We start from the raw sequence: 12258 nt of genomic DNA on the forward strand, positions 1-12258 counted from the left end.
GCGATGAATAAGCATCTGCTGTTATTACTCATAAAGCAGCATCACTTCCAGCTTCACATCCAGGGCGCAGTAATCAGATGATTATGACCCAAGGACCCCACTAATATTGATTTTGTGGTCCTCAAGCGTTTATTTTTAGGCTAAATATTTTGAGCCTTTCTTGGACAGACACTTTCTCAAACATATGAGACAGTGACATGGACAGGAATATTAGACCGATTAAGCAAAGGAGGACTTGTAAAAGTATGTTTATGATGTAAGTACTAAACCCAAAATTGTCAAATAGGAATCTGATATGAGCTGCAACTAACTAGGACTATAATTTTTTATTATTTTCTCAATGAATCAATTGATGTTTGCTTTATAAAATGTCAGAAAATGGTGAAACATGCTCATCGCATATGCCTTAAGCCCAAGATGACATCTTGAAATGACTTGCTTTGTCCAATCAACAGTCTAAAACCCAAAGATATTCAGTTTTTGATCATATCAGTCCAAAAAAACAGCAAATTTTCTCACTGGAGAAGCTGGAACAAGGGAATTTCGGTGTTTCTGCTTAAAAATTGGCTTAAATTATTTCATCGATTAACAAAAATGCTGCAGAATCATTTCAAATTCAATCTGCTCTAAATCTGATCAGTCACTTATGACTGTGGTGTGTCTGTACTCTGGACATTTGTTGTAGACGGAATAACGGCAATATGCGGACAAAAGGAAAGTTAAGGGGGTTTCAAAGTCACCTTTTATACGTCAGGCCCATTATCGATGCTACCCCACCTCATCCCGTCCCGCCAGGTCCACCCACTGACTGTCCCTGCTCTGAGTCAGTCCCAAGTGTCATTAAGACCCAGAGTGTTATTCATTCATAAACAGTGGCTGCGGCTGTCAGTGTCGTAGACTACGAGACTTGGCAGAGAGCCTCCTTTCTGTTCCTGTTACATCATTCATGCTTACCTGACTGGAGCTATTTCTGGCCTCCACAGTGCTTGTGCCTCATGAATAGGCTGCATTTCTTTAGAGCATCTGCCGACAAAGCAGAATTCAGACACAGATGCAGATTAACTCTGAAGAACTTGGCTTCTTTTCCTGGAGATATCCAACGTACTTTCGAATCCAGTTTTCTCCTCGTCTTGATTTGGACATTAAATCAGGGAGCGTAATGTCTCTGTCAGCAGTTGCAAAGACTACAGCAGATCTGCGTGTATATATGGTCCTTAGGAATAAGGCAGTGTCTCTCTGAATCATGTCAGCCCTCATTTTGTCATCGGCTCATGGCTAAACTCAGCGCACCCGCCTCCTATTTTACATTCCCTGACAGTTCAAGTTGAAGGGTTTGCTTGATTCCCAGTTGAGTCGGTTTTCTTGGCAATCCGCTCACTTCCCATAAGTCAGTGTCTGCTGTGTCAGAGGTACTTCCTGAGTGAAGTCTCTGCTCAAAAACATGGGGTTGCAGAAAATATACGATTGGGTTTGATTGTGCTCTGCATCCTCTGATTAATAAAAAAAAACCCACACACACAATTTGATTTGTTAGATCCTTTAAGTCATTTAATGGTGATATATAGCTATAGCGTTGACCTCGTTTTTCTGAATCCAGGCTACTCAGCCATAACCTACATTTCAGCCAATTGATCCAAAGTTACAGCCCTTCACAGGCACGTTGTTTATGTTTCATAAGCACTTACATGTACAGTATGTGTTGCAGGTCATCTTGTCTGCTCAGATACATGCAATTGTGACAAAATATTGTTTGTGGGCGCTTGTGGACATTTCTCACCGTAGCTCACCGTGTCAGAGAGATTTATGATTGTGTGCTATTATTAAGCTTCAGCTTTCCACCGACGAAAATCCAATTCCTTTTTCATTGATCCTCCTCATGTACTGATATATTTCCACGGCTGTTTCAGTCTTGACACTAAAATACAGCAAGAACCAGGCGTTAATGTGGTCTGTCTAAACAATGTAAAGGACTGCTGAAAACATACTGTAGCTTGGTTTCATTCTTGTCTTCCCGACATTATATTGAGCTATTTCATTTTCTGTTCACATTTAGGCTACAGCAGGGGAAAGGCTTTCAGCTACAGCTGTTTTGAAAACTTGACATCAAAATAATGTCGAGCCGATACCAGAGCAGAATTTCAAGTAAAGATGCAAACACACACACATGTAAGCACCTACCTACACATTAGTAGGTGTTGAGTTAAAGTTTCTGAGGTATGAATGGAAGAGGAGATTAATATTTTTTATCATTACTGCAGGTGCATGTGAGTGAGTCACTGCAGCTGAGTGTGAGTGTGTGTGTGTGAGTGAGTGAGTGAGTGTGTGTGTGTGAGTGTGCCTGCTGATGTAACAGAATGGCACTTAAGCTGCAGCTTTAGTTTGTGTGTGTTGCATGAAAGAAAGATGAAGTCAAAGAATGAGAAATAGAAACAAAAAAAGTGTCTTGCTGACTCAGGGCAATTTTACTTTTCATTTTGTGGTGGTTACTATGGCGATTGGTTGTGGCATGGATGGTCAGTGAGAGTATTATTATGAGATAAGTGAATTGGCGTTCACATCACGTTTTCCAAGAGGTGATAAAGGTACAGGTTTGGTTATATAACACATTTAGATGGCCTTTGCATTTTATTAATACATATCATTTTTTTTATGTTTGTGTGCATGATGTGTATACACCTGCAGTGTGGTGTGGGGATGTTGTCTAGCATGTTCGTGCGCGGTGGAGAGCAGCGGGTAGTAGAGTATTAAAAATGTATGTGTGAGTTACGTCAAAGCCGGTAGAAAAGGTGCTGCAGCGAGAGAGCCTGGTTTTAACTGCACACTGAAAAATCCACCGACACATCGTGTTTGATGAAGGTGGAAATTTTTCGTTTGAATGCGTGTAGAAAAAAAAGACTTTTCCAGAGTTAACAGATATGTTTTGACTCTCAAATTTCGATGTGTTTAATAAAAAAAAAAGGATAATTAAATGTTTTTATACTTGCCATTATACCACATCTACATCTGCTACAACTATAGTTCCTTTTAATAAAACTATTTTGGTAATAAAAAGATATTAAAATAAAATATTTTGTTCATCTGTTTAATCTGTGGTATTTGCATGTGGGTATACTGTATCTTGTGTTTCTGCCCTTGTATCCCACACTGATGAAGCACAGCGGGACAGCTGCCCATGTTTTTTCAGTGCTATGTTTTGCCACCATAATTGGTGCCAACATGTCTGGACCTTATGGCAAAGAAGGTAGAGCACTTAGCCCAAATCTGCATCGTTGCAATTTTCAGTTCCTTGAGTCGACAGACATGTAGCGTGTAAATATGTACTGTATACCTTCTGGCACTCAGCTGTGATTGGAAAATGTGTCTAAAATGTATAGGCTAATAATAATAACTCTACATAGTATTGAATCCCCACGAGTTTCATGTATTTCATTAAGATTAACAGATTGGGTTTTAATGTATCACGAGCATCCTCTCATAGCCGGTTCTCTCTGTGTAAAAGCCAGAACAGAGGATGCAGGAACATTCAGAAGTGAAAACAGATGGCGTTCCTGTGTGTGACTTTGTCCCTCTCTGTGTTTCCACAGTGAAGAAAGCCAAGCTGGATGGACCCCAAGGTAAGACCTGGGATCCTGAAAATAGAAAGAGGTAGATCAAACAGAGGGAGAGACTCGCTGTTATGTGTTATAAATCTTTAAGCACAAGCTGGTTGCAGACTGTGGACACATTACTGGCTGAAGCCATCAGTGGAAATTAAAGGGATGAGTAGTCAGTTACTATGTAGAATATAACATATTGTTATTTTCTAATGCAGGTGTTTCCTAATGTTTTCATCCTTCTTTCCTTAACAGAGAAGTTCAACACTTATGTGACTCTTAAGGTACAAAATGTGAAGAGCACAACCATCGCTGTCAGGGGCAACTTGCCCAGCTGGGAGCAAGACTTCATGTTGTGAGTCCTTCATCATCTTCTGACAAAACTCTCTCTTCTTCTCTTGCTGTAACTCCCTCTCCCTTGCTGTTTCGCCTGCTCCTCTGTTCTCTCTTTTCATCCCCTCATCTCACTCTCCACTTCAGCTGCTTGAGTGCTTTTGTGTTTGTTTTTGTTTTTTATCTCTTGCTTCCTATCAACCTTTCTCCATCCCTTCCTTTTCACTCCTCCATCCCAAGTGCCCTTTATCCCTGTATTGTTTCACATAGCTCTTCCTCTCCGCATCCGCACGTCCGCCTCCAACAACTGCCTCATCCTCTTTTTCATCTCCTCTCCCTCAGCACTTCTGCCCCTCTCAGCCTCGTTCTCAACCTTGGCTCTTACCCAACCCCTCTTCCCTCTCCTCTGTCGCTTCCTCTAAACACTGCTCCTTGATCTTCATCTGCTCAACCCCCCCTCCTCCTCCTCATTCTCTCCCCATTTCAACCTCATATTACACCCCATATTCCCTCTTCCCTCTCTCTCCTCCTATTGCAGCTCTCAAGGCGTCATTAGCAGCCTTTTAAATTAGTTTGTTTGAGCTCGTGTTTCGATAAATATTGAAATGATAGCTTGCTTCAATCACAAGAACGTTATACAACACTGAGTATTTGGCATGCAGAGCGATCCAGCATGTGTATTGACAGTGTGGCAGCATAAGGGTGATAAATGGTGAGAATCATTTAGCATGTGGGATGCAGCAGGCGGGATGGCTGCAGAGTCCTGTGCATTAGTATGATGTTCGGAGGCGTTGAGCATTGTACTGGGGTTGCATCAGTGAAGCTGTGTTATGTAATGTTTGGGCTGCAGAGAGAGCCTCATCCCCTCCTTCAAACTGCCTTTAAATGACTGTGCCCCCTCAGTCACGGCAATGAATCAAACAGGCACTTTTCTTAAAAGGAGTCACCACTGAGACGGGAAATCCAGTCCTCCTATTTCTTAATTAAAGTTCCCACTTTCTCCCTCCAGGCATGCGATACAATCGCCTCCTCCACTGCCTTCATCACAATCTTCTCCTCCCTCCCCTCATTCATCCTCCTCACTCTCTTTCTCTTTCTGTCCTGCCTCCTGCTGTCTTGTAAATGCTTTATGTTAAATTCTCTTAGGCTTTCTCCCACAGAGACGTGTCTTATATTTGTCACAGTGAAGCCCACAAGTAATTACTGTGCAGCTTGTGTGTGTGTTTAGCCTTTATCTTAAATGTCTTTATTAGTAAGTCAGTTGCTTTTTTTCTTGATTTTGAAGTTTCCTATCTCTCTTTTCCTGTCTGTCTAGTGAAATTAACCGCTTAGACCTGGGTCTGACAGTAGAGGTGTGGAACAAAGGGTTAATCTGGGACACCATGGTGGGCACCGTGTGGATTCCCCTCCATAACATCCGACAGTCAAATGAGGTTTGCCACTAACCACCACCACCACCTCTTGAGAAATACTGCAGTTGAACAGTCTGTACTCTGTGGTACTTAGGGGACTTGCAGTTGTTGCTGGATGAGCCTGTTTTTGTCATGCTCATCTGTCTGTCCTGCAGTTGTTTGCGTGTCAGCTGCATTTGTTCTCTCTGCATGTCAGCTTCATTTCTTCTTTCTGTATGTAGGAGGGTCCGGGCGAGTGGCTCACACTGGACTCCCAGGTCATCATGGCTGATAATGAGATCTGTGGCACCAAAGATCCCACACTCCACCTGGTGCTGCTCGACACGCGCTTTGAGCTGCCTCTCGGTGAGAGCATAGGTCCATCATTTTTACAAGAAAAATCAATATTCACATCACAATCAGAAACCGCCAATAGGTAGAAGAAAATGAGAAACTATAGGAAATCATCAACCCTCCAGGGAAGGAAAATGTGACTTGAATAAATGATGTCTGTATGTTTTCACAGCAAACAATGATATATGAACACCAGTAATCTTTGACTGATTAATTAACCCAACCCACTTTTCAGTGATATGTTTGCAAGGCAGGGAAAGGAGTGTTTGTGTCCTTTCTTTCTCAGTGATCAAGCTGTGTTCCTCTTAACATTGATTAGGTGTCATTTTCATACTGTTTCCCCTTCCTCCAGTCGATACTGTACACCTGACTCCTCAGTTTGTGGAGCTGGCCTATTTATAGAGGATTGGCTTTAGGGCTCTTAGTGAATTTTCAATGTCACTGTGTTCTGGTCAGGCCAAAGTATCTGGAGTTCACTCTGTCAGATTTGGGTCAAATAATACTCTCAAATGGTTTCATTTATGTTAGTTTGTTGTCACAAGGGTGGAGTTTATAACAGGACAAAGCTATGTTTAAGCAGAAAGTTTCAGGGGTAAATATTTTAAGAATTAAGTGTAAATGACACAGGTGGAGCTGCATCAGAGTTGTTTTTGTCGCCTGAGCTTGTCTGGCTTGTTGTTTTCAGATATCCCTGAGGATGAGGCACGATACTGGGCCAAAAAACTAGAGCAACTCAACGCCATGAGGGACCAAGATGTAAGCTGTCACCCTGTTTGATTTAATGCCCCAGCGTATCCTTACATTTTAGGAACATGCCAACATGATTAATTGGGAGAATAACTATGTTATACCATGATTTTTTATTTGTCTTCCTCTAGTACTCATACCAAGAGGAACAGGAACGTCCCCTTCGTGTACCTGGAACCCAGTGTTGTAAGTGACCGATCGCTGTTTGTACAAACCAGTCATTTGTTTGTGCTGAACAAGAGAATTATCCATTTAGCTGCTGAGATGTAATTAGATTGCTTTAGCTCAGCGTGTGCATTATGTGTGTAACCACACATGGGTTGTTTTGTGTTAGAGGGGAAAGGGCCTGGATCACTGCACTGTAAGGGATCGATAGTGGTATCATCAGATGTTCGGAGGCAAACTCCTCCAGGATGCTGCTGTGTTTCGACTATCGGCCCAGTCTGCTGAGCCAGCTGTCTGGGGCAGGTGGAAAGACTTGGAGGCTCAGCACTCCCTCTATGCTTTCTTTCCATGCACCAGTTCCATCTGGGAACTTTGAGGCGTTAATGGCATGAATGCATGTTTATGTTTGGATGCCAGTCTAATTCATAATCGATTCTAAAACCCTCCTATTTCATTGCAGGTAATTGGAGCCTATGGGGAGACCAACAAAGTAAGTGCACAGTACATGTTGTAGATACAGTGCAGTCTAACAGTATTTGGAGAGTTTTTCTTTTGCAGTCAAGCAGATTGGATTTGAAATGAAACTATGAGTATGAGAGAGATCTTACTTGTAGCTTTAATTTGAGGGCGTTTACATATATATTGAGTGAACAGTGAAGAAATTCTAGCCCTTTCATTGTCCTTCTGCGCTGTTCATAATTTGAAGGAAATATGTGCAATTCTAATCTCACTCACCATACCATAGAGATAGTTTTGGTTTTATGTGCCCATTTTTCTCAAAGTATTTTTAGGGATTTTTTATGCCTTTTTTTAAGGACAATAGAGAAATGACAGGAAATGAGGAAGAGAGAGATGCAACAAAGGTCCCCAGCTCAACTCCAGTCAGGTTGTTGTGGATCATGGTCGGCTTCTTAACCCCTAAGCCACAGGGACGGCTTCATTTGCCCACGTTTTGAGATAGCATGTTTTAGATCTCTTCAGCTACCAGCTACAATGAAGTTGAATGGAAGTTTGTTTAAGGGGGTCACAGCATTGAGAAATGACTTTTAGAAAATTTAACAGCAACATAATAATATAATGAACAGACTTCACTATCAACAGTTTTCAAGGGAACTGTTTCTTTGGGAGAAAGTAGTTCCAATGAGGACTCTGGAGTAATTTGGATAATCCAGTATTCAATATAGCTATAAAAATACTTGTGGATTGTACTGTATGTGCTGCACATAGATACTGATAGTACATGCATACATTCATTGGATATATGTAAATATGCAAAAAGGTCCCATATGTCCATCTTTCTATCTCATTTGCTCATCTATTTCTTTCCCCCGTCTAAATATATAAAATTTTCTCTCTTGCTGTGATTAGCAGATGGTCTTATATAAGTCTGTCAGACTCACCCACATTGCTGCAGCAATTCATCTCATCTCTGTTCACTCAGAGGAAATAGGAAAGAGCAGGGGGGTAATGATAGATGCAGAGCCGGTGAAGTGAGTGAGAGAGAGGGACATGTGGGGACACGGTTGAAGTGAGAAACAAAGTTCGATGCCTTTAATTAGTGTTTACACGCCCAGACAGATGAAGATGAAGGTGTAAGTGATGCAGCGGCCACCATCGTCAGAGTGCGAGAGAAGATGATGGATAATGATGAATGATTAATAGAAGCTGGTTTCACTTTTGACTGATTCAGCACTGTTAAAGTCTCTCATCACTTCCCTGTGGGATGTTAATCTCTTATGTATGGACAGCACAGAAAAATAAAGCCTCTCCTTAGCAGGAGTGGATTTATGCTCAGTTACGATGGAAATGAGAACCAAGCCACTGATGATCTTCATCGTGTGTTTCATGTATGGATGTACTCTGAATGACCTATATGGGTCTGAAAGCAGTAGCACGCTGCCAACTCATTTATATTATCTGTAATTACCATATTACTAAAAGATTGGTTCAGTACTGATGAGTGCTCCTTATCTCTGTGCTACGAGATATGGTCGATTGGAATCATCACTTTCATGTTCTCTTCTCTTTTATTTCCTAAAAATCCCAAACGTTCCCCTGTCTTTTATTGCTGTACTCTCAGTTGATGGACATAACAAGAATGTGTGCATATCCCTCTGTGTAGATGAGGACCCAGACAGCGCCGTGGATGACAGGGACAGCGACTATCGCAGTGAAACCAGTAACAGCATCCCCCCTCCATACTACAGCACATCCCAGCCCAACGCCTCTGTCCACCAGTATCCCATCAGCCACCAGCACCGCAACTCCAGAAGCTTCTCTTACCCACGCTCGACCAACAGCCACGACCTCGACTACAACCATCAGAGGACTGTCAGGTGTGTGCTTGCGTTAGTATTATTAGAGCTGTAAGTAATTATTATGCTCATTAGCGATTTATCTGTATATACCTGTTTATATATCTATAAATGTTCAGAAATTTGTCGAACAAACTGTCCAAAACTCATTCAGTTATATAATACAGAATAAAAATTCTCACATTTGAGAAGCTGGAATCAATAAATGTTTGGTATTTTTGTTTTAATTTAAACAACTTAAATGATAAGTTTATTATCAAAATTGATGATTATTTCAGTTATTTTTTATGTTGATGGACTAATCCATTGATCATCTAACACTGTATGTAAGAGTGATGATGACTTGAAGTGAAACAGAATTAGTTTAAGGAAGAAGTTAAAGACAGAATTTTTGCTGGCGTTTATGCTGAGGTTTAGCTCATCCATTATTGAATGAATATATTTTGCCATGCAGTATGTGCATATGCGAGCCTTCAACAGATCGTGCTGACCAAATGCTATTTATCTTTCAAAGTTGTTTACAATACTGTTACATTTCTCAGTGTTAATTGACATATTTCGCATAGACTGGGAATGAAACCACGCAGCCCTCTACCTCTTGCTTTATGAATTATTCAACTTGCAATCTAATGTTCAATACTGCACATAAGATTAGCTGCTTGTGTGAGTGTATTGGACAGGGCAACCTCTCCACCAGCCCGCCCATTCTTCTTCATCTCCTCCTTTCTTTCCTGTCTTCACTATCTCCCTCTCCCCCATCCATTCTCCTTCCTTTCTGTGCCTCTATTCTGTTTTTAATAGCCCCATTCGTCAAGGAGTATAAATACTTTTTCCCTGTTTGTTGCATTTCTGGATGCTTGTTCTTTTTCTTTTGTCAGCTTTCTGGAGCCCGCTCACCTTTCTGTTCTGCTCTATTTCTCGCTGCTTGTCTGGTATTCTTGTATCCCCAGTGCTTTTCATCGATTAGCCATCAGCAGCACGCTAAGACATGTAGAAAAGGTTTTTAGTAGGGCTGTCAAGTAGAGTACAACGTGTACAGGCCATACTCTAAGTGCTCTGTGAGCATTTTTGAGATTATGGTCCACAAAGGGAGGGTAAACTATTTATTTTACACATGTGTACTTGTTTATTAGTGTATAGGTAAAAATAACCTTAATGAAAGTGTCTCTATCTTCATTACAAAACTGTATCCCTCTTTAGTGCTTTTATAATCAGTCTCTTCTCTTCTCTTCTGCTTTTTAGTCCCACAGGGAGCTATGCATCATCTGCAGAGTTGAGTCGATGCAGTAGTCAGCTGAGTGAGGAGGACTATGGTGGTGAGTACGGAGAGAGGGACCCTTATGATGAAAACGACTCCTACCACTCTTGCCACTCATCGGTTAGCTACAGTAAGGGCTCTCCCGACTGGGACCCTGATGAGACTCAGGGGGCGTACAGCGATGAGGGCGGCTACAGCAAAGACGGAGGTGAGGAGGCAGCCCTGTACGAGGAGGATGACGGAGGACTGTATGAGGGAGAAGAGGAGGGCCTCTATGAGGATGACGAGATGATGTATGACGATGAAGATTTGTACAATCTGGATGGTACACTCAGTGAAGACATGGAGCCTCCATTCACTCCCACCCCGACATCAACTGCCCCTCCAACTCTTGATGTTCCCAGCTCCAGACCTCCACTAGAGAAACAGTCCTCCTTACACCAACAGCAGCCCCCCACTCAACCCTCTAGCCAAACGTCCAACCAGGCTCATCCTCCTGGCATGGCCCCTGCAGCACAGCCTCCCTCTGGTCAACAAACAGTCCAACCACCTAAGCAGCCCCAGCCCCAAACACAGCCTCCACCACAGGCTGCCCCGTCTGCCACTTCCTTCTTCTCAATGGCCAAACCTCTAACAGCTGCAGTCACAGGCTTGGCTTCTACTTTCCTGTCTTCTGTTCCCACCGGCCAGCCTGCCCAGTCTCACCCCCCAGCCTCAGCTACATCTCAACAACACCATTCTGCTGCAGCCAACGCTGTCCCACCATCCCACCCAGCCACCATGGCTGCCTCAGCCTCCCAGCCCCCCTCCACTGCCATGGGCCCTTCCTCCCAACAGACCCCATCGTCTGCACAGCCTCAGTCCCAATCAAATGGTCCTGCCACCACACAGTCAGCTGCCCCTCAGGACCAGGCCCTCCAGCTGGAAGAAGAGCCTTGGCTAGAGGAGGAAAACATGTTGGAGAAGGAGCCCAGGACACCCCCTGCCCAGCCAGAAGAAAAGTTCCCCATGGAGGAGGAGGAGGAACACATTGAAGAGAGCAGACCGCCGACGCCAATAGAGGAAATAGAGATGCCTCCTGAGAGGTAGGAGTGAAGGTTGAAAGGGAATCAGATCAATAAACTAAATCAGCAACAAAAATAGACTAGAAGAGAAACATGTCCACCACAAATCTAAGAAATGTGTCAGCTTTTTATTTGTGCCAAAAATGTTTTTTATTTTAGTCCTGCAGTCAAAGAGGAGCCCAAAGAGCCAGTGGATCCAGCAGTCAGGGCCAAAGAGAACTGGCTAAGACTCTACAACAAGGTCTTGGAACAGCTTCGGGAGGTAAGTGCACAAGTATATCCAAGTATGGTTTAAACCCCACCCTTGGTCCAAATTCCAGTCCAGTTCTCCACAATAATCCAGTCCAAGTTCCAGAGTTGAAGGACTGATTCAGCTCCACCCTCAATGCCATAACTGCAATTTAAAAAGATATATGTAAGTTCAAGAGACTCTAAAACTGTCTACCAAGTCTTTGAAATATGTATGTGTTGTGCATTATTTATGTGCAAAGACAGGGTACATACAGTATCTTCCTGAGTTCTATTTTGATAGTGTTTTAAGCTACACCAGAAAGCAGTAATGTGTTTCATATTCTATAATTGATACCTTGTGGTTATCCTAAAATGAAAATACCAATGGCTTGACAGACAGCAAGCTTTTTATTTTATTTTGGTGCAACACCACATGACTGTATGACTGCCTGACCTATATGGGGCTAGAACAGTGACAGTTAAATTTTGGCATCAAAAATAACATTTGGCATTGAAAACAATAACTGAACTGAAAAAGGAAACATTGGCATCGAAACACTTATATTGGAAAAAGTTGTATTGGCACTGAAAAAAGTTACACTGAAATACAAAACACAGGCATTAAAAAATTACAATCTTACAATCTTATTATCTTATTTTATTTTTATGTTTTTTGCATTATGATGTGTTTTTCAATGTCAATCTTCAGATTTCCTCTTCAGACATCATAATGCAAACAAGACTAGGTCAAAACCTAGTATATGGCTGGACCGTTTATGTCAATGTGCGAAATTGTGGCCAATTTGT

General features: G+C 42.2%; 1 protein-coding gene across 2 annotated transcripts in view; it reads left to right on the forward strand.

Annotated features, from left to right (window-relative positions):
* The window catches only part of LOC137194060 (protein unc-13 homolog A-like), a 34080-nt gene that overhangs the window by 1598 nt on the left and 20224 nt on the right, over positions 1-12258 (forward strand). The window contains exons 2-11 of one of the 2 annotated variants that reach the window (XM_067605588.1): positions 3585-3614; positions 3849-3948; positions 5242-5359; positions 5560-5683; positions 6357-6427; positions 6550-6604; positions 7044-7073; positions 8706-8919; positions 10141-11241; positions 11380-11482. In XM_067605588.1, the coding sequence (XP_067461689.1) occupies positions 3585-3614; positions 3849-3948; positions 5242-5359; positions 5560-5683; positions 6357-6427; positions 6550-6604; positions 7044-7073; positions 8706-8919; positions 10141-11241; positions 11380-11482 (1946 nt within the window). Of the gene's footprint in view, positions 1-3584; positions 3615-3848; positions 3949-5241; positions 5360-5559; positions 5684-6356; positions 6428-6549; positions 6605-7043; positions 7074-8705; positions 8920-10140; positions 11242-11379; positions 11483-12258 lie in introns of those variants that run through there. The other variant, XM_067605587.1, reaches the window with a different exon arrangement.

This window comes from Thunnus thynnus, chromosome 12 (assembly GCF_963924715.1).
Source record: "Thunnus thynnus chromosome 12, fThuThy2.1, whole genome shotgun sequence".
Classification (NCBI taxonomy): domain Eukaryota; kingdom Metazoa; phylum Chordata; class Actinopteri; order Scombriformes; family Scombridae; genus Thunnus; species Thunnus thynnus.